The following is a 22,789-nucleotide window of genomic DNA, read 5'->3' on the forward strand; positions in this document are numbered from 1 at the left end:
AATAGACACTGTCTTTTAAAAAAGAAAATAAGGAAGAGTTAAGACAAAGATTAAAGATGAAACAAAGCTCATCATATATTGACAACTGATTAAATGGGAGGTATATTATGCTCTTTTGTTTTTGTGTTTCCATAATAGTTTAAGAAAAAGAAAAATGGAAAGGGATGTTAAGACAGTTCACAGAAAAAGAAGTTCAAATGTTCTTAACTATGAAGAAATAGCGCCTCATAAGATAACTAAATTTGGGAGTAATCTTTTTTAACTTGTCATACTGGCAGAGAACAGACTGCTAATCCACTGTTGGTGAGACTATGGGAAACGGACAATTGCATTGCTAGTGCAAACAATGAAATAACTTTAGATATAAATTTAATTTTAGATATAAATACAAGTGCACGTCACCATTTATCCCACAGAGAAATTCATGTATATACAACATGTTATAAGTTTATACAAGGTAACTCACAGCAAGAATAGAAGCAATTTACATGTTCATCGGGAAGGGACAATTTATATCTCATACATCCACACTATACAATAATTAAGAGATTAAATGAGAATGAGTATTTTATATACTGATACAAAATAATCTTTAGGTTAAGGGAAAAAATAGAATGGAATTGGAAATTCTAATATTTGCTTATAAATACAGTAAAAAATCACTATATTATGACAGAAAATGATGTTGATGCCTGAGAACTGAGTAGCTACAGTGTAGAATGGGAGGAGCATATTCACTGAATATACATCAAACCCTCTGTTCCTTCAAAAAACAAAATATAGGGGTAGGAAGGTGGCTCAGTGGTAGACTGCTTGTCTTGCATGCATGAGGCCCTGGGTTCCATTCTTCAGCACCACGTAAGCAGAAAAGGCCGGAAGTGGCGCTGTGGATCAAGTTGTAGAGTGCTAGCTTTGAGCTGAAGAGCTGAGGGACAGCGCCTAGGCCTAGAGTTCAGGCCCCATGACCATAAAAACTTTTTTTAAACTAAAAATAAATAATTAAAAAGAAATACATATATATATATAAACAGCCACTATTCTCTTTATTGTCATATGCTCAAGGACTAAGACAGACTGAATCCTCCCTTATATATCCCCTTTCTAAAACTTAGTAATTAAGTATATGAAAGGTACTTGAAGGCTCTTTATGGAACTAGAAACACAAGGCCCCTATTTAGACAGCTAAAATCAAAGCACTGATGGAGAGGGAGGAACAGGGACTCTCATTCACTCATTGCTGGTGGGAATGTAAAATAGTACAGCTACTTGGAAGACAGCAGTTTTCTACAAAACTAAAAATACTTTTTCTATATAGCCCAGCAGCCATACTCCCAAAGAAACTGAAAATATGTCCACATAAAAACCTTCATATAAATGTTCATGGAAGCATTTTCCCCTTCTAGAAATTTCAGAGATTATTTTCTAATCTGCTAGACTTAGAGTACAACAGTCTTACTTTGTCAAAGCCCTCAGAACATGGACCTCTAATCATTTTGGTCCTACCAATTTGAAGTGCTTTTATGTAACTTAACGGGAAATTCTTGAAACAACAGAACATTTTAAATTTTAAAATAAACATTATGCAGAAGAAAAGTTAGTCTCCAAATAAAATTTATTAAGGACAGTTTGTTTAGGGCAGAGGATGCTATAAGGACAGGCTGGCTAACAAGCAAGATCACTGCACACTATGTCACCTATGTGGAAGTCAGTTTCTTAAGCTTCCTCCCCACAGTGTTACAATTTTCAAGAAGCACATATACTTAATCTCCCTTCCCACATGGCAAAAGCTTCAGCCACTAATTATGTGACTCTGCTTTATTTTGTACATTGGGTCACAACCTTCAGGAATTTTGTCCTTGGTATTTCTTGTATTCCTTACCAAAATTGTTTTCCCTTGCAGTTCCTCTACTAGGCCATAGCAGAATACGGGTACTCTGACCCCATATCCCAACCCACTACACTTTTTGATAACATTTACAGCAACGACTGTAAAGATATATGGCCTTCAAATTCAAGAAGGAAATTCCTTGTCACTGCATTCTTCAATAGCAAATCACGACAGTTTTCACAAATTTTGGTATGTAGAAATACATCTTTGGATAGAAATAAATATTACTTTAGTCACTTATTCACTAACCTAAACTGTAACAAAAAAACAAGAAGTGAGTAGAATGTATATGAGTTCATGTGATGACTTCCCAATAATGGACCTGTTTTGTACGGAGAACTCCACCTGTACTGAGGCAAGAAGATATATCCCTTCGAGCTTACCTAAAACAAAATGTTTTAATGCTTTGGCTCTTTCTCTTCCCAGAAATATGCAATGACACTCATTAACTGAAAATCAAGTACTTACAAATGAATTCTCCCTAACCCCAGTTCCAACAGAAGCTGAAGCTATCTCCCACAACAAATTAATACTGTGAAAGAAAAATGATCCCACCATAACAGATCATATAACTCTGAATATCAGTTCTCATAACTCAGTACATTCAACCACATATGAAACATTTTCATCTAAGTAGTACAAGTGTTAAGCTGACTAAGTCATATTCTAGTAAGATTTTTTAAAAATAAAACATACGTATCCATTTCTTCTTATATTAATATACGAGGACTAGATGTAATAAAAAATATATTCAGTTGAGTCACATATTCCAATAATAAATACTTTTATGTAATCTTTAGCCTGAAACAAGCCTTCATTTATTCACTACTTACAGTACAGTGATTTCTTATTTTAGCTGGTAATCAAAGATGGTTTTATATTAAGAGAAGACATAATCTCTCTTCCAGATATCACTTCTCTGAAATCTCAGAAAATTCAATTTTTAGGACTAGAATTGCATCTTCTGGTGGCAGCTGTCACCCTGAGAACAGGAACAAGGCAAGGAAAGTATACAGGACTTTGATTCTCCTACACAGGTGCACATGAAGTTAAGTTTATTAATGAATACATTTTGAAGCCAGCCATTATGTCCAATATTTAAATAACAAGCTGTTTAATATTAAAGCAGAAGGCACTGCCACAGTGTGACAGAAATACAGCTTTGTCCATAACCCTTCACACAAGTATACAGTATTATTTTTTAAGCAAGTCACCTCTACTTGTTCTAAAATATGGGATGTACTACCCACTGGAAAAGCAAATGAGGAGATTAGATTTTTTTTCTTATCTAGAGCTGGTTTAAATTCAAGTGAAGCCATTTATGTTCTTATCAGGCTGTACTGCCTTGACATAGCACTTTACACAATTCCTAGTCTAATAAAACACCCTTAAAATTCACCCCAAACCAAAAGGAGGTTACTCAGACAACTTCTGAGACTAGACTTCCTCCTTAAGTAGACAGGCACCAATGTTAAATGCCTTTAGCATAAGGCTTAGAAAGACAAAACTCTAAAAGCATAAACTGCCAAGTTGTTATATATAAGCACTCAATAACCCACGTTTTTTGGTTTTTTATAACATTTTTACCCCTATTTATGCAAATACAGCTAAAAGGAAAACTATTTTGCCAAACCATACTTGTTTAAAGATCTGAAACCTTCTCTTATGTTGGTCTTGGTTATAATAAACCATCATTATACATGAGAAGTTTTATATTGGAGCTCTCAATTCATAGGCAAAAAAAAAAACTTTGAAGAAAAAAAAACAAAAAACTTTGAACAGATTAACTTTTGAAAAAGACCTTCAAGTATAGTGCTGAATATATAGTCTTTACAACTGGTACCAAATACTCAAGAAAAAAAACTTTAATTATGTAAAATAAAGACCATATTTTCTTAATCAGATCCTGGATAGTTTAAATGGAAATTTTGTGGTCTATTTCATAATTTCAAACTATCTTTCTAAACAATCCATCATGAAGTTTTCTTATAAGCAATAAATCCAAAATCTAAAAATCCTTTCTCTAGTAGTTGATACCAGTAAACTGGAACTTAATATCCCATGTCCAAGGACGATGTGCAAACGAAATGCTTCTTGCTTCAATCTGAAAATAAAACAGAAACCGTTCCACATTTACCATTTAAAATTACAAATCCAAAAAATGTTTTTCTAATTTAGTTTAAGTTACTGACAAACAGTTAAACTACAGAAAATTAGTTGGAGATTGGTATATGTAGCTGGTATGAAGAAAGACTCAGAATTGAGCACAGAATATATTTTACATATGGAGTTGAACAAAATAAATATTTAACATCATGGAATTGCAGGAACTGATATCCAAAAGTAGCCTATAACACATCTATAGGAATAGAATAACCTATTTGCACTCAAAAAAACTCATTACAGCTAAATGTCTCAAAATTTGTCGGGGCGAGGAATGTGGTCTAATGGTAGTGCTTGCCTACCATGCATGAAGCACTGGGTTCGATTCCTCAGTACCACCTAAAACAGAAAAGGCCCGAAGTGGCGCTGTGGCTCAAATGGTATAGTGCTAGCCTTGAGCAAAAGAATCTCAGGGATAGTGCCCAGGTCCTGAGTTCAGGACTGGCAAAAAAAAAAAAAGAAAGAAAGAAAGAAATTATCACTACAAGTAAACAAATAATACAATATATTAAAATACTTTACAGGAAAGGAACTGTACCTCACCAAGGCATATTTCTAAATATATTTCCAAATATGTCTTAGTAAAGTTAAGGCTATTAAGTCATGTACTTCTTAAGAAAATAAAATCATTTTCATAACTTCTTTGTTTGTCATGAGGTTTTTTTTTTTTGTTTTTTTTTTTGGTCTGGTTGTGGGGCCTGAACTCTGGGCCTGGGCACTGTCCCTCAGCTCTTCAGCTCAAGGCTAGCGCTCTACCACTTGAGCCACAGTGCCACTTCCGGCTTTTTTCTTTTTGCTTATGTGGTGCTGAGGAATCGAACCCAGGGCCTCAGGCATGCAAGGCAAGCCTCTACCACTGAGCCACCTTCCCAGCCCCTGTCATGAGGCTTGAACTCAGGGCTATCTCTGAGCTCTTTTGCTCAATGCTAGCGAGCACTTTGAGCCACAACTCCACTTCCAGTTGACTGGCAGTTAACTGGAGAAAAAGTCTTACAGACTTGCCTGCCCAGGTTGGCTTCAAACTGTAATCCTCAGCTCTCAGCCTCCTGAGTAGCTAGGATTACAGGTATGAACCACCAGCACCTAGCTTCGTAACACTTCTTAATACAAGGGCTGGAAAAGCCTAACTCAAGTGGTAGAAAATACAAGGTACTGAGTTACTACCAATTTACCTTATTATCTGAAGTCCATGGAAGTCTTATTTTCCTTTTGGACATGAATTTAGGAACAGCTCAATATATCTATGCTCTGAAAACAATAGAAAAAAATGGGTTAGTTCTGAAAAGCTGAAATGCAAAAAAAAATATTGAACCTACTTTTCTTATTAGTTCAGCCAACAACCCAAATCCTTTGGCCTTTCCCTATTTAAAAGCAAGGCTGAAAGGAGATACAACAAAGTAAACAGGACTCGAGAAACAAAGGACCTCCACTCATCTTGTCATATCATTACTAAATGACCCCATGTTGTTGACCACAAATATGCTATATGTATGCACACATCTGAGGGAAATTAGGAGGAGGACACAGAATCAGAGGGAAAACAGAAACAGGGAAAAACATACAATAGAGGGGACCATCAGCTGCACTGGACATTGATGAAATGAACTAAGCAAGTCAAGGGCAGCGATGGGAGTAAGGGAATGAGAGGGAAAGAGGGAACAGCTAACACTAAGCAAAAGGAAAGAAATGTACATACCACCCAATGTGGAAGAAATAGCTGTATTGTCAAAGCTCAGAGAATTCACAAACTTTATAGACCATGATAATGACAATTTGCCTCATGAAAGTTAGAATGTGTTTGTGACTTCAAGTATCACTATCTCACAATACTGTGAAATTTATGTAATCAATCACAATAAAAAATTAAAATTAAAAAATTTTTAAAAATAAAAGCAAGGCTGAGCCAGGCACTGGTGGCTCACACCTATAATCCTAGATTCAGGAGGCTGACATCTGAGGATCATAGTTCAAGGCCAGCCCAGGAAGGAAAGACCATGACACTCTTATCTCCAAAAAACTACTAGAAAAAAGCCCAAGTACAGCTCAAGTGGTAGAGCACTAGCCTTATGCAAAAAAGCTTAGATACAGAGCCCAGGCCCTGAGTTCAAGCCCTAGAACTGGCACAAAAAAAAAGAAAAAAATAAAAACAAGGCTGAGTGCAATGGTACACAACTATAGTTCCTGTTACCTATATGCTCAGATGTGATCATTGCTTGAGCCCCTTCCAGCCTCATCAACAAAAGGAGACTTCCATCTCAAAACTCAATAGCCAAGTTCTAGGGGTTCACACCTAGAATCCTCTAGACTTGTATATACAATAAACCAGCAAGAAGCCGGAACTGGAGGTATAGCTCAAGTGGTAGAGCAACAGTCATGAGTGAAAAAGTAGAGCTAGAGTTCAAAGCCGTGAACTCAAACCCCAGTATTAGCAGAAAGCAAATTCAACACAATAAAAATAAAAAACTCTACCACTGTGTGGTAGAGTGCTACCCTCACATGCATGAGGCCTTGGGTTCGATTCCTCAGCATCACATAAGCAGAAACAAGCCGGAAGTGGTGCTGTGGCTCAAGTGGGAGGGCACTAGCCTTAAGCTGAAGAGCTGAGGGACAGCGCCCAGGCCCAGAGCTCAGCCCCCATGACCAACCAAAAATAAAATAGAAAACTTAGCCGAGTGCCAATGGCTCACACTGGATTCTAGCTACTCAGAAGGCTGAGAACTAAGGATTACAGTTCAAAGCCAGCCCAGGCAGGAAAGTCTGTAAGACTCTTATCTCCAATTAACCACCTAGAGTAAACCTAGAGTGGCACTGTGCTCAAATGGTAGAGTGCTCACCTTGGGCTGAAGACCTCAGGGACATTGCTCAGGCCCAGAGTTCAAGCCCCATGACCAAAAAAAATAAATAAACAAATAACATCTAAAGCAACAGGGAAAGCATTGGTAGTACTTACAAAGACAAACATCTAAAGCAACAAGGAAAGCATGGGTAGTACTTACGAACATGGGAACGATCCTTGAGCATAGCTGCAACAGCATCCTCATGGGTATCAAAGTGCACATCTGCTTCTCCAGTGGGCTTCCCACTGGAACTGTATTCCATGGTGATTCTTACAGGCTTCAGTGGAGCAAAAAACTAAACAACAAACACAACCAAAGAACATATTAAACTAGACCAAGACCAGCCACCAGTGGTTCATGTTATAATCCTAGCTACTCAGGAGTCTGAGATCTGATGACCCAGGTATGGAGCCCAGACAGGAAAATCCATGAAACAAAAAGCCAGAAGTGGAGATGTAGCTCAAGTGGTAGAGACAGCCTTAAGCAAAAAGCGCTCAGTGACAGCATTCAGGCCCTGACTTCAAGCTCCATGACTGACAATAATAAGAATCCAGCAAGGAAGGATAAAGCAAGCCTGTAATTACAGCTATTCAGGAGTAGGAACCAGGAATGAGTTGACTGTTAGCCTGGGAAAAGTTAGCAAAACCCAATCTCAAAACATGAGAAAAAGAAAGAAAGAGAGAGAAAGAGAGAATTTAAGAAGTTTAGCTTAAGTGGAAAAGCACTTGCCTAGCATGCTCAAGATCCTATGTTCAACCCAGTTTAAAAAAAAAAAAAGAAAGAAAGAAACAAGTCTGGAAAAAATGGTAACTCTGAGGCTTCACTAACTAAAGATCCTATGACTGAATCTATAGTTTATCTAGTACAGAGTCAAGGGCTTCATATTTTTCCCTTTTTAAAAATTTTATGAAGTATCTATTACAAAATAAGATTTATGCACCCAATATTCAATAGTGTACTGTGTTGCCAAGCTGTAATGCTCAACAGATTAGGTGTACTAAACACATTTCCAACCTCTGATGGGATTATCAGGGCATAATCACATAGTTCAGAAAAGAAACACTGATTTACAACTTTGCTGTGATCATGTACCTAAGTGTTTTTCTGTTTTTTTTTTCAATTAATTTTATTTTTCTGGCATATATTAAGGGGTTCCATTATGCTAGTTTCATAATTTTTTTTTTTCCTAACGTAAAAAATGAATGTTGATAGCCAAGGTTAGTAACAAACAGCACTCTGAAGACCAAGGTCAGAGAACAATGAATTCAAAGACAATATGGCTACACAGCAAAATTCTGCCTTAAAAAAAAAAAAATCAAGCTGGGCGCTGGTGGCTCACACCTGTAATCCTAGCTACTCAAGAGGCTGAGATCTGAGGATCACGGTTCAAAGCCAGTCCAGGCAATAAACCACTAGAAAACTGGAGGTGGCGCTGTGGCTTAAGCGGTACAGCACTCACCTTGAGCTGAAGAGCTCAGGGACAGCGCCCAGGCCCAGTTCAAGCCCCATGACCAACCAAAAAAAAAAAAAAAAAAAATCAAACCCATGTACAATGGGTTGAATCAATTTATTCTGGACTTCTTTGCTCTGGTGACTAAATCTATGCCATATTATTTTGTATCTACAAATCCTCTTGTCTGGCATTGGTGGTTCATGCCTGTAATTCTAGTTACTCAGGAGACTGAGATAAGGGATTGTGGGTCAAAGCCAGCACAGGCAGTAAAGTCCCTAAGACTCTGGAACAGAATCTGTGCCTAAAAGTGGTAAAGCACTAGCCTTGAGCAAAATAGCTCAGGGACATGCCTAGGCCCCTAGTTCAAGCCCCATGACCAACAAAACAAAAAGAAAACAATGATCCTATCTGTTTGACTGTTTTCACTTTAAAGTTAGTAAAAAGCCAAGTTTAAGTGACAGTCTATGCTGCCAACACTAGACTTAAACACCCAAGTACAAGTAATCCTCCAGCCTCAACCTCCCATTTGCAGGGAGTGTAGGTGCACTCACTGAGCCTAACTATACCATACTTTTCAGGTATAGAAATGATGAAAGTCGCTACAACAAGGGAGATGCTATCTTTTTTTTTTTTTTGTCGGTCGTGGGGCTTGAACTCTGGGCCTGGGCGCTGTCCCTCAGCTCTTCAGCTCAAGGCGAGCGCTCTACCACTTGAGCTATAGCGCCACTTCCGGTTTTCTGGTGGTTTATTGGAGATAGGAGTCTCACGGTCTCTCCTGCCCGGGCTGGCTTTGAACCGCGACCCTCAGATCTCAGCCTCCTGAGTAGCTAGGATTACAGGCCTGAGCCACCAGCGCCCGGCGGGGGATGCTATCTTACTGCCCAAAGACTAATGCATTTCTTCTCCTCCTTTCCCAAATGAATGCAAGTTCAATTTTAGGTTTTTATGTTGTTGTTGTTTTTGGGGGGAGTAGGTTTGGAGTTTGTTGTTGTTATTGTTGTTTTTTTGCCAGTCCTAGGCTTGAACTCAGGGCCTGGGCACTGTTCCTGAGCTTCTTTTGCTCAACACTAGCACTCTACCACTTGAGCCACAGCACCACTTCTGGCCTTTTCTGTGTACGTGGTACTAAGGAATTGAACCCAGAGCTTCATGCATGCCAGGCAAGCACTCTATCATTGAGCCACATTCCCAGCCTTGATTTTTGGTTTTTTTGGCCAGTTCTGGGACTTGAACTCTGGGCCTGGACACTGTCCCTGAGCTTTGTGCCCAAGGCTAGTGCTCTACCACTTGAGCTCCAGCTCCAGCTTTTTTTGGTAGTTTTAGTGGAGATAAGAGTCTCACAGACTTTCCTACTTGGGCTGGCTTTGAACTATGATCCTCACAGCTCAGCCTTCTGAGTAGCGAGGAATACAGGCATCAGCCACCAGCACCTGGCCAATTTTAGATTTTTGTTCAACTTTACTGACAATGGATATCTTACTGCCACACACATTTATAATGTCCTGCGCATTGGCTTGGAAAGGCAATCCTCTCATGTGGACAAAATGCATTGAAGGCGTAGTTCCAAAATCCACAGCCTCTGGAAGCTTTTCTGACATCTCTTTTGGCAATTCTGAGAGGTGGAACAAAAACATTGTTAAAGAAATAAAAGCTTCAAATCTATGAACATAATATAATCAGATATGACCTTAAGTCAAAAACCTTCAACTCTCCTTGAACCAGTACCGAATTTCAACTCCCCTGGCTTAACAAGTATTATGTGAATACCCACACACATTCAGTGCCTCACAACATTACCAAATCAAAAACTTATCTTTTTGCAACAAGAGGGAAAGTTAAATGGTCTTGAATTAAAACTATAAAGCAGGGATGGGAAGGTGGCTCAGTGGTAGAGTGCTTGCCTTGCATGCATTAGGCCCTGGGTTCCATTCCTCAGCACCACAGAAACAGAAAAGCCAGAAGTGGTGCTGTGGCTCAAGTGGTAGAGTGTTAGCCTTGAGCTGAAGAGCTCAGGGACAGCGCCCAGGCCCAGAGTTCAGGCCCCATGACCAACAACAACAAAAAAAAACTATAAAGCAAGGGAAACTTTCTAAACTATTACTGGAACAAACAATAAAACAAAAGCCACAACTTGGATAATGGGAAATCCCCACAGTACTATTTTTAAAGGTATTTATGCAATTTCAAAGATCCTAAATGTTGCTCTGGAATTAGGAAACAGAGAAAACATTAATTCAGAAACAAATCTTTAGCCAGTGTTCTGGCTCTGTATTGAAATGCTTCCCTACTCAATGGTGATTTTATTTCCTTTTTTTTTCCTACCTTTTTAATGTAGAAAAAATTTAAAAGCCTAACATGTTGATGCAAATGGCTGCCTATAATCCTAGTTACTGAAGAGGCTGAAAACTGAAAATTGTAGTTCAAAGCCAGCCCAGAGAGGAAAGTCCATGAGACTCTTATCTCCAATTAACCAGCAAAAGGCCAGAAGTGAAGCTGTAGCTCAAATGGTAGAACACAAGCCTTGAGCAAAAAGTTCAAGTCTAGGCCCTAAGTTCAAGCCCCAGCTTCAGCACAAACAAACAAAAAACCAAATACCTAACAGAATAGCTAAGCCCTTCTTCAAATACAATCATTCCATGTATATTCTATACTCAAAGACATAAAATATTTCCCAATTCTTTTGTCCTGCAATCTCAGTTTCAGAAAACATGACAACACAAAAAGTTGACCACCACCAAAAATATACAAGGTATATCCCAAGGGATATTGAGAAGAGGCAAGACCTTACCTATCTCCTTCTCACTTTCAAAAGCTGTCACGGGTCGCATATCCTCATTTACTTCATGCTCTTCAAATACCATTTCTGGCTCAGTTATGTACTTAGTAGTAGGAGAAGATGCCATTTTCTTTCCCTTATGAGAGCCAACATGCGTTCGAACTTCATTCCTTCTGCTTGGAAATATCTCTATGTATCTGTCAAAGCAAAAATGACTAGGCACAATTGTTGCTAGGTAACTTTACACTGAACTCTTCAAAAATAATCAGGTATATATTGTTTTAAAATAACCAGGTATTTATATCCACAGCTTATGAAACCCAAAAATAACAGGTAGTAGGAAAATTAAAATTGGACATAGATTTAAAGACATGAAAGAGTACTCTCAACAGATCAATAAATTAATCTTTTTTGCCTTAAGGCTTTACCTCAGGTAAGTTTGCTTAACAGATTTTTTTTTGCCAGTACTAGGGTTTGAACTCAAACCCTTGAGTTTACTGGGCTTGTTGCTCAGCTGGTGCTCTAAGTCATGCCTCAAGCCAGTTTTTTGCCAGTTATTTTGGAGATGGAGTCTCTTAGACTTTTCTGTCTGGACTGGCAACAAATTTCAATCCTGACAATCTCAGTCCCTTGAATAGCTAGGATGATAGATATGAGCTACAGGTATCCAATCTATTTTATGCATATATACTTTCAACAATATTTTTTATTGTTTTGCTTCAAAAAAACAACTATGCTAATGTTAATTGTGGGTATAACATTCTAGTAACACAGTTGTGTTGTTTGTCCTCAAGATTTTCTGTTTCAAGTAAAGTCCCTAGAGTGACTGTCCTGGGAGGTTCTGAGGAACCTTAAGAGATGGGTCTTACCATGGGAAAGAAATATTCGTCTCTTGAAATCAGCACAGGCCAGTAATTCTCACCCTGATCTCTGAGACACTCTGCTTTCAGTTCTATACTATGCTTTTTTTTGTTTGTTTGTACCAGGGTTTAAACTCAAAAGTTTGTTCCAGCTTCTTGTTTTCTGGCAAACTACCAGTTCTGCCATGCCTCCAGCTCAGCCCTTTTTTGCTGGCTACATTTCTGTAGTTGGAGTCTCATGGGTTTTTCTGCCAGACCTCAGCCCACTGAGTAGCTAGGATTACAGACTTGAGGCAATTTTTTTTTTTTTTTTTGTTAGTTTGTGGGGTTTGAACTCTGGGCCTGGGCACTGTCCCTGCGCTCTTCACCTCAAGGCGAGCACTCTTACTGCTTGAGCCACAGCACCACTTTTGCTTTTCTAGTGGTTTATTGGAGAAAAAAGTCTCACAGACTTTCCTGCCCAGGCTGGCTTTGAACCGCAATCCTCAGCTCTCAGCCTCCTGAGTAGCCAGGATTACAGACGTGAGCCACGGTTTACCTGAGGCAATTTTGCCCAGCCCTGAGATGTGATTTTTATTCCCATGCTCGAAACCTGCATTTTGCCAAACTCTGCACCACATTGTCTGAACTTTCAAAAATAAATCTATTTCTTCATAAATAGCCTGGCCCAAGCATTTGTTACACCAAAATAAATAAATACAGATTAATATGGTTGATTAACATTCTTTCGAAGATTTGCATTCATTGTAAGTGTGACTCCAGTCTGGACAACACAGTGAGACCCTGCCTCAAAAACAAAAAAAACTAAGTTTTAATTCTAACTAACTTGTCAAGATACTGTAGTGGCAGTGGGACTATTTATCAAACCCAAGCTTCTTTTTCTCATTACTAGTTTTCCAAAGGAGATTAAGTGTGAGCTGTAAAAATCATCCATATTGGGCTGGGAAGGTGGCTCAGTGGTAGAGTGCTTGCCTTGCATGCATGAGGCCCTGGGTTCTATTCCTCACTACCACATAAGCAGAAAAAAAGCCAGAAGTGGCACTATGGCTCAAGTGGTAGAGTGCTAGCTGAAGAGCTGAGGGACAGCACCCAGCCCCAGAGTTCAAGTCCCACAACTAGCCAAAAAAAAAAAAAAAAAAAATCATTCATATTTACAAACCTTAAAAAAATCAAAGCTCCATACAGAGTACTTTGCCTACCATGCAAGGCTCAAAATTCAATCTCCCAAACCCCAAAGGGAAGAGGGGGAATAAATGCTAATGAGCACTACTTCTTTAAAAGCATGTTTGAGTACAGGGGAGTGGTGGTACCTATAATCCTGGCACTAGGGAGGCAAAGGCAGAAATATTACAAATTGGAGGCCAGCCTGCGCTGCAATCCTGTAAGTAGATGCTGCTGAAATACATTGGTTTTGGAATGGTTTGCTTGTTTTTGTTGTTTTTAATTCCAAAGGAACTGAGTAAAAAAGACTGAAAGCGACAAAAACAATAATTTAAAATAGGACCACTTTTTCTCTTATCTCCCAAATTGAGATCAAGACATGAATCACCTCATCACATCATAATGTGCATTGTAATTTGAACAGGAGACACAGTGTAAGACAACTGACCCAATTCTTCCAAAGCCAACTGTATTTAAGAAGAGAGAAAACAAAGGAGAAATGCTCTAGTTTAATAGGATTAGAGACATATCAAATGGAAAATGTGGTTTGTCTAGATTCTCATTCAACCAACCAACTACTAAACAGCCATTTTTGGTATACTTAAGAAAATGTGGCTATAAGTTTACTAGATAATAAAAATATTGTTAACTTTAGTAGATGTGATAACATTTTGACTATGTAAGATAATGTATTCTTTTAGATACATACAGGGCCAGGGATCAGTGGCTAACTTATAATCCTAGCTATTCAAGAGGCTGAAATATAAGGATGGAGGTTTGAAGCCAGCCCAGGCAGACAAATCTAAGAGATCCTTTTATTTTTTTGGTAGTCGTGGGGCTTGAACTCTAGTCTTGGGCGCTGTCCCTGCACTTTTCAGCTCAAGGCGAGCACTCTACCACTTGAGCCACAGTGCCACTTCCGGATTTCGAGTGGTTAATTGGAGATAAGAGACTTTCCTGCCCCAGCTAGCTTTGAACTGTGGTCCTCAAATTTCAGCCTCCTGAGTAGCTAGGATTACAGGCATAAGCCAGCTGCGCCCAGCTTCTAAGAGATTCTTATCTCCAATTAACCAGCAAAAAGTCAGAAAGGAAGGTATGGCTCAAGTGGTAGAACATTAGTCATGAGTGGAAAAAGCCAAGTAAGAGGTCTAAAACCTTGAGTTCGAGCCCTAGTACTAACAACAACAACAACAACAAAAATACATACAAAATTGGGAAATAGCACAAGTGGTAGAGCACCTGCCTAGCCATGCAAAGATCCAAGTACTACTCCCTCTAAAAGGCACATACAGAAAAAAAAAAAAAAAGAAATATAAAATGTTAATTTATTAATCCAAGTGTTGGGCATTTGGGGGCTCAGTATACATCTTCTCTACTTTCCTATGTTTGGATAATTTTCCAGTCTTATTACAATGCATGCATCAAGATGACCTGAAGTGTAATACCCTGCCATCACTAGTATCTGCTTCACTCACCGGTTACCAATTTCTTCCCTGTGTTTCAAAAGAGCTTGGCTGGCCATTTCTGGTTCTTCAAACTGTACATAGGCTTCCCCTGTTTTCCTTCTCCCTCTATAGTCCATTACAAAAGTAATGTCTACTATATTCAGTCCTAGGATGAAAAAAATTATTACAAATTTGTGCTGCTCATAGGAGGTTTGAAATTAACACATTCACTCATGTACTAATAAAATTTGTATGCTGTTTGGCCAATTCCAAAGCTAGACCCATGCTTAAAAGAGGAGACAGCTTTTATGCAGCCAAAAATTAGCAACACTTTCTACTTGGGATTTCCAGGATGTTTAGAGTACACACAACTCTTTCTCTCGAGGTTTTATTTTGTTCAGGGTATTTTGTTTTGTTTTATTACCCATTATAATACTGTTTCAGGGACAACAGGCATTTAGTCTAACATTACTACTATTAGTGCATATTTGGCTAGGCACCCATGACATATAGTATAGTCCTAGCTACTCAAGAGGCCAAGACCTAGAGAATCTCAATGAAAGCCAGCCCAAGCAGAAATGTCTGTAATACTCTATCTCCAAACCAACAAAAAGCAAGGCCAGAGGTATGGCTCAAGTCATAGAAAACCAGCATAAGCAAGAAAAGCAGAGCAATAGCTGGAAGCCCTGAGTTCAAGCCCCAGTACCAGTACAAAAGGGAAAAAAAAAGGTGTTTATTTCACAGCTAGCAATTGAGTAATACTGTGGAGGGTGGGGGAAGACTTGAACTCAGAGACTGGATGCTGTCACTGAGCAAGCTTTTTTGTTTTGCTCAAGGCTAATGCTCTATCACTTGAGCCACATCTCGACGTCCAGTTTTGGGTGGTTAATTGGAGATAAGTCTCACAGACTTTCCTGACCAGGGTGGTTTTGAACCATGATCCCCAGATTTCAGCCTCCTGAGTTGCTAGGATTAAGACAGGTGTGAGCCACTGGCACCCGGCCTAATATTTTTAAATCATACACACTGTCCTAGAAAAATATGGCCACTATTCTAAAAAGCTGTGTTTTTCAGCAGTTAAACCCTTATGAGTTATTTTGAATCAGACATCCCAAGGTTTACTTGAAAGACCAAAACATTTCTAAAGTATAAAAAGAAGAGATAATAAACTGGGAGATGGATATTAGACCCTAAATATCAAATAACAAAGCACCTGCAAAGAAGTCTACAATGTCTTTTTCATTGCAACTGTAAGGAAGTCCTCTCAAACGAACCACGCCGTCATTTACTGCAGGTGATGATTTGACCTGCAGGCTCTTCATTAAGGCATCTACATCTTCATTATTTATCTCATAGACTACAAAGGAAAGCACATAACAGATGTAAAATTTACATTACAAAAGAACAAAGAATTTTAAAGATTCAAATATATTATACCAAGGGTAGTATTATCCAAGAATTTGAACACTACTAGCTCTAATCTATATACTCTTCTCTCAAGAAAATACCAAATAACATTTATTTAATAAGTATGAGTGTCAGATACAACCCATTTAATCCTCACAATTTTTAAGATAAACTTAGTCATTACCATTTATAGGTAAGAAACAGGTCAGGCACATGTGGTTCATAGCTATGATCCTAGTTACACAGGAGGCTAAGATTTGAAGACAGGGATTCAGAGCCAGCCCAGGCAGAAAAATCAGTGAGACCTTTATTTCCAATTAACTAGCAAACAAAAACAAAGAGGAGCTCTGGCTCAAGTGGTAAAGTGCCAACCTTGAATACGCCAATCAAGGTTTCAAATCCCTGAGTTCAAACCCAGTACCAGCATTACAAATAAAAATAAAACATTATCTCTGTGTCTCATCGCTCACAAATCATACAATGTTATTACAACTACCTTACTATTGTTAAAAATCAAATAAAAACTGCCTTGATATAAAATCTAATGTAACATCTCAAAAAGCCAGACTAATTTTACATACCTTCCACATACCGCTGGCCCATGTACATCCGGTGCTTTTCTAAGGCTTTCTGCACATCCTGCTCTGACTCCATTTCAATTAAGGCATCTCCCCTTCGCTTCCCATCTCTGTTTAAGAGGAAATGTATTCCATTCTCACTATTTCGGATTCTGCAGTCTAAAGGCATATGAATAAAGTCAATCAAAAACAAATCAAACTCATAGCTCAATTATGCAAGTCACTAGACTACAATTTTCCAACAACGCAGGAACTAAAATGATTATCACACATGAGTGAAAGGAGACTGAACAGTGGGAAGCAGTGGGAGATAAAAAGATTATAAAGATAATCAAAGTACATTGTATGTGTACATATATGTATGAAAACACCATAACAAAACCTGCTAATAACTTTAAAAAGTGGGGGGACAAAGGCAGGGAGTTAAGAATAATATAGATAGCTGAGTCTGATTCAGAATACATTATCAAAACATGTGTAAATATCACAATGCCTTTGTATAATTACTTTACACTAATAAAAAAAATTGTCTATCATTCTTTTTACACAAATTCCTACTTACTGAAGTCATCCAAACACTAATGAGGTGATTGTATCTAAAATATTCCTAGTATAATACACAAGCAAACTTTAGGACAGATGCTTATGCCAACCATTAAACCACAAGTCAAACTAGGCTCAATACAAAATGAATTTGTCCAACCCAATGTTCCAACATCAGTTTCAAATCACTTAACGAAATGAAGTATGGTTGAATTTATTCCTAAATTTAAAATCATATTCTTAAAATAGCTCCTATACAAAAAACTTGCTGATGGGTGAGGTGGCTCAGCCTGTAATCCTAGCTACTCAGGAGGCAAGAGATTACAGGATTAAGGTTAAATACTAGCCTGGAGTACTATAAAAGTTCAAGAATTTCTATCAGGACTGGGAAGGTGGCCAGTGGTAGAGTGCTTGCCTTGCATGCATGAGATCCTGGATTCGATTCCTCAGCACCACATAAGAAAAAAGAAAAAAGCCGGAAGTGGCGCTGTGGCAAGTGATAGAGCGCTAGCCTTGAGCTGAAGAGCTGAGGGACAGCACCCAGGCCCAGAGTTCAGCCCCAAGACCAGACCCCCCCCCAAAAAAAATAAAAAAGAATTTCTATCAAATCAAAGGCTGGGCACAGTGGTACATTCTTTATTATCCCATCTTTGGGGGAAGCACAAATAGGAGGATTGAAGCCTAAGCTTCAATTGAGATCCTACCTCAAAACTAGCCAACACAAAATGGAGGAGGCATGGCTCAAGTGGTAGAGCACCTGCTTAGCAAGATGGAGACCGTGAATTCAATCCCCAGTACTACCAAAAAAAGTTTGCTGCAATAATTTAATTTTTCTCTCTTTTCATTACATGTCTATACTGTGTATTTCTTATAATGCAAGTCAAAGACATAAACTGCAAATGGCTTTACACAACGCTTAACTCACACTGTGAGTTAATATACACATATACTGTGTATATTTAAGGCATCCACTCAGTTGTATCCTTTAAAAACCTTTAAAGAGGAAAATTTAAGTATCATAGACAAAAGCCAGGTTCTGGCTGCTCATGCCTATAAATCCTAGGTACTCAGGATGATGAGATCTGAGGACTGAGGTCCGAAATCAGCCTAGGTAGGAAAGTCCTTGACAGTCTTATCTCCAATTAATCACCAAAAGGCTAGAAAGTTGAGTTGTGGCTCAAGTAGCACAGCAATAGCCTTGAACAGAAGAAAGGTCAGAGACAGTACCCCGGCCCTGAGTTCAAGCCTCACAGCCAGCACCAAAAAAGAAAAGAGAAAAACAGAAGAAGAAAAAAAAAACCCACATCACAAATACAAAAACTAAAAGATTAACCACAATATTATTTTATTTGTACAAGTAATCTTTCATTCTAAATGTGTAGATTACATAGACACTACTCTTAATTCCTTATTTCCACTAATAGTAAGTTTGAATTTTTGTTATGCATGCATTAAAACTTCAGAGAAAACTGACTTCATATCCTGCATTTAACATTAATTTTGTTATATTCAATCTTTAAATCTATATGCCACCAATGGTGTACATGTCACATGTATGTACAGGTCATATGTCACATGGTATGAATATATAACTAACCAAAATGAGATAATTCTAACCATCAAAAATGGTACCTCCTGAATTTCAGTTTCACAGAACTACCTTTCACTCATATGAAATTATATATTTAAAACACACGTAATATATACCTGAGAAAAAGTTAAGTACATCTTCCACAGTGCATGACCAAGGCAATCCTTGAGCTCGAATGAGATAAACATCATCCACTTCCTCCCCTAACTTAGATGAGCTCAATTCGTACTCAGGCAGTGGCGGAAGGTCTTCCAGATAGGTAGTTTTGGATTCCTTTCAAGAAAAAAAAGCAATGTAAAAATACTTTTTGACCATCTACTCAGAAAACGTTTATTTCTACAAATAAATGCTCTAGTTGTTCTATCATTTCAGAATTGAAAAAAAAAACTTCATAGTTAACATGTCATATTTTGGCATAAATTGAATATACTAACGCAAGTAAGCATAATGTAGCAGTTTGGTAGACATAAATTTTACTGAGCTTATTTATAAATTCATCAACTTCAAATTTTACCTAATAATAATTTTTTTGTTTATTACAGGGCCCTGCTCCATAGCCCAACCATCCTCCTCGCCTCAGCTTCAATAATCCTGGAAATAAGTATTTTAGTTAAGGCAATACAAGAAGGGTCCTTACAATTTAATAAATGAGTGCATGCTACCCAAATTGCACTACCATACTAAATCCCCATCCCAAAGAGCTTAGTCTCTTCAATGAGTATGCAAGCCAATATATTGCAAGGGCTATAATTAAGATACCCAAAATACTATAAGAATCTAAAACAGAACACTAACAGAAAAAGAATCAATACATAACATGAGATGAGCTCTGAAGGAAAATAAAGCCATTCCAGAAGTAAGGGGAGGGCTGGGAATATGGCTCAGTGGTAGCATGTTAGCCTTGAGCAAAAGAAGTTCAGGAACAGTGCCCAAGCCCTGCATTCAAGCCCAGGACTGGCAAAAAAAATAAATTTAAAAAAAAAAAAAGAAGGGCTGGGTAGTTGGCTCAGTGGTAGAGCGCTTGCCTTGCATGCCTGAGACCCTGGGTTCGATTCCTCAGCACCACATAAGCAAAAAGAAAAACGCCAGAAGTGGCGCTGTGGCTCAAGTAGTAGAGTGCTAGCCTTGAGCTGAAGAGCTGAGGGACAGCACTCAGGCCTGACTGGACCCCACTGGCCCCACGACTAGACCCAAAAAAACAAAAAAAAAAGAAGTGAGGGGAAAAGGCAGTATGAACAAAGGTATAGTTTAAAAACGGTAATTAATCCTACTTTTCTTCAAAATAAAAACAAGAGCCAAAGATGATGACTGGCAAAAGGAACTTGGTACCACATAGCAGGAAGGTCTTAAGTGTGGGATTCAATGTGTGTCCTTAACTTGGTAGGCAAAAGGAAGTTAATAAAATGCACTAATGAGTGGGAAAATCAACAAGGCATCAGGGGGCCTTGGAAAGATCAATCTGTCAGACTAACTAAACGAGGGAAACATAAAAAGTCAATGGCTTCAGTGTGAGGTTAACAGGAGCCTGAGATGTACCTAGAGTACTCTATTTTATGACTAAGCCAAAATGGTAATGCAGTAAGTAGTAAGAGTCCAACAAGCACTACATCCATATCCTGAGAAAACAAGGCTCTAGTACTTAAAATCTACAGGATAGACTATCTGTGCTCTATTCATGTGTTCATACAGAACTGTCTCATTTTAAGGACTCAAGAATGAATGCAAGCACAATGTCTAACACTTCCTGGATAACTGAATAGGTCTTGTGAATTTCGGGGGGGGGGGGGGGGACCAGTCGTTCGTTTTAAAGCAACTTTCCTCATTTTCCCAGATTCTGTAAGCATCACAAGCTTTTGACAGAGAAGGACAGCAGAGAGGTATTGGGCCAGGATTCAAATCAATTAGCTCAGCTACTGGCAAGACAGAAGCCCTGCTGATTAACCTTCCCGTTTCCACAAATTCAAGGAGAAGTACAAATTGAATAAAATAAATAAACACGACCCACGGCATCAGGGGAAGTGAGGCATGGAAAAGTGAGCAGACACTTCCCAGGTGCCACGTCGTAACAAGCACAGAGGATGCATCCCATGCAAGGCACAAAACATTTGCAACCTGAGCTCTTAACACGTCTTTAGAATATATATATATATATGGAAAGTAACAGAAAATCACAGAGTGACAACTGAGCCCCCCAAATCGTTGCCCCCCACCCCGAACTCCCCCACGCCACACACCTCCTCCCCCAACATCCAATAGCCGCCCCAACTAGTCTCACAACCGGCGGCGACCCAGTCCTGAAGAACCTTCCGTCAAAGGCAGTGGAGGTGCAAAGGTGACCTTCAGTCATCTGGGGTAACCCGCCTTTCCCGAGGACCCGAGACCCGGCGCGCGGGGGCGAGCCCGCGCCGCCGCGTGCGTGGCCCGGGCCGCCGGGCCTAGCGCCGCGGCTGCCCGGGGAACTCCCCCACCCTCCCACCCGCGGGTGCAGAGCGAGAGGGATGCGGGGTGGGGGGCGTCCGCAATCCCGCAAAACCTACCATGGGCCCGGCGGCAAACAAGGCCTCAACATTCACCCCAGCCACACTTACACTGCCCAACCGGCCGACCCAACTGGACAGGGGAAGAACAAAACCAGGAGAGAACCCGAGGCCTTGAGACCGCGTCCCTGGTCCCCGTGCCCAATGGGAGGACGGAGGGAGGCGGGTGTGCGGCGCGGGTGGCCGATCCCCGGGCGCGCGCGTGCGCGCGACGCACGCGGAGGGACACGCACCCGAGGAGGGCCCCCCGACGCGGCGCCCACGTACCTGGCAATAACCCCGCGCCGGGCCCGCGGCCGCGGCCAGCGCCTGCGGCAGCAGAGGGGCGCGCAGGGCCGCGTAGGAGGCGGCCGCCGGCGGAGGGCCCGCCAGCCTCCCGGCGGGCGCAGGCCCCGAGTGAAGGCCTCGCGTCTGGGAGGCGGAGGCGGCGGCCGCGGCGGCCCCGAGCAGCAGCAGCAGGCGGCGCCGGCCCGACACGCCCGAGGGGAAGGAGCCGGCCGCCGAGTAAAAGGGTAGACACGCGGCGCCCGTGCGCCGGCAGCTGCTGCAGTTACAGCCGCAGCCCCGGAGCAGCGCCCCGAGGACCCAGCGCGTCCCGGCCATGGACTCCGAAGGCGACTCGGGGCCTGAAAGCGGCGACTGCCGCGGCCGCGCGGGCGCTGGGGAAGCGGAATCCGGGGCCGTGGAGCGGGGACCGGCACATGCGCCGCGGGCGCGGGGGCAGCGGAGCGCGCGCAGCCCCTCCCTGGCCACGCCCCCGGGGCGGGGCCTGGGCGGGGCTGTCAGAGGGGGAGAGGGGGACGGGCGGGGCGAAGGACCCGGGTCAGGTAGGAACTTTTGCCACAGGTCATCTTTCTTTGTTTTACAGTGCAATTCTTGCTTCATGAGGATAGTGCGTGTTACAAAAGATTCACCCCTTCCCTCATGGTTCCTGGTAGTCCCAAGTGCACAGGTGTGTGCACTTTTCCTCCTGTGGCCAGAACCTGTCAGAGACCAACATAATAAAGATAAAGGCTAAGGGAAATAGTTTATTAAAAAAAAAAATCTCGGAGGAAACATTGTGAAGATTTAATTTTTATATCAATAACCACCTTGAACCAAAAGCTCAGGGTCAGCGCCTAGGCCCTGAGTTCAAGACAAAAAAATTTTAAAAAAAAAACTAAGTTAAAAAGTCAAGGTTCTTCAGAAATGGAGCTGTGACTCAAATGGTAGAACAGTAGTAGACTTGCGCAAAGAAGCTCAGGGACAGTGCCCCGGGCCTGAGTTCAAGCCCCAGGGCCGGTCCAAAATATATATACATAAAATGAAATAAAAACCCGAATAGTTTTAAAAAGGGTAAAAAGTCAGTCTTCTTCCTACACCCGAAGATCTTTTAAAAAAAAAAAAATCACAAAATATGTATAAAACTTCTTGGGGAACCATTATAAAATTTTATTAAAAGACATGAAAAAAATAGATTAAATGTTGATTGAAATATGACCAAAAAAGTTCCAGTCTTTACAAATAAAAATGTAAAGTTATAGAATACTATTTTCAACTCAACTGGAAAT

At 40.3% G+C, this 22,789-nt stretch overlaps 1 protein-coding gene across 4 annotated transcripts; it reads right to left on the minus strand.

Moving 5' to 3' along the window:
• Window positions 1-3,177: 3,177 nt before the first annotated feature.
• Grsf1 (G-rich RNA sequence binding factor 1) lies at window positions 3,178-21,930 on the minus strand. Of its 4 annotated transcripts, none has more exons than XM_042678132.1 (10): window positions 21,507-21,930; window positions 18,819-18,975; window positions 16,572-16,727; window positions 15,797-15,940; window positions 14,614-14,749; window positions 11,130-11,314; window positions 9,832-9,953; window positions 7,048-7,183; window positions 5,224-5,299; window positions 3,178-3,992 (listed from the first exon to the last, which is right to left on the minus strand). In XM_042678132.1, the coding sequence occupies exons 1-9, from the start codon at window positions 21,840-21,842 to the stop codon at window positions 5,250-5,252; spliced, it is 1,422 nt and encodes a 473-aa protein (XP_042534066.1). In that variant the 5' UTR covers window positions 21,843-21,930; the 3' UTR covers window positions 3,178-3,992; window positions 5,224-5,249. The 4 variants fall into 4 exon arrangements, with proteins under 4 accessions (XP_042534066.1, XP_042534067.1, XP_042534069.1 ...); XM_042678133.1 differs by having other exon boundaries at window positions 3,178-3,983; window positions 5,216-5,299; XM_042678135.1 differs by lacking the exon at window positions 21,507-21,930 and adding an exon at window positions 21,240-21,334 and having other exon boundaries at window positions 3,178-3,983; window positions 5,216-5,299.
• Between the last annotated feature and the right edge of the window lie 859 nt (window positions 21,931-22,789).

The sequence above is a fragment of the Dipodomys spectabilis genome, unplaced genomic scaffold (assembly GCF_019054845.1).
Source record: "Dipodomys spectabilis isolate Male_0828 unplaced genomic scaffold, ASM1905484v1 ptg000043l, whole genome shotgun sequence".
NCBI lineage: Eukaryota > Metazoa > Chordata > Mammalia > Rodentia > Heteromyidae > Dipodomys > Dipodomys spectabilis.

Coding starts and splice junctions, on each gene's coding strand:
- Grsf1 (XM_042678132.1), bottom strand. CDS start 21,842: ATGGCCGGGACGCGCTGGGTCCTCGGGGCGCTGCTCCGGGGCTGCGGC. Junction 18,976..21,506: donor CGGCGCGGGGTTATTGCCAG/GTACGTGGGCGC, acceptor TTTTCTTGAAAG/GAATCCAAAACTACCTATCT. Junction 16,728..18,818: donor TGTACTTAACTTTTTCTCAG/GTATATATTACG, acceptor ATATGCCTTTAG/ACTGCAGAATCCGAAATAGT.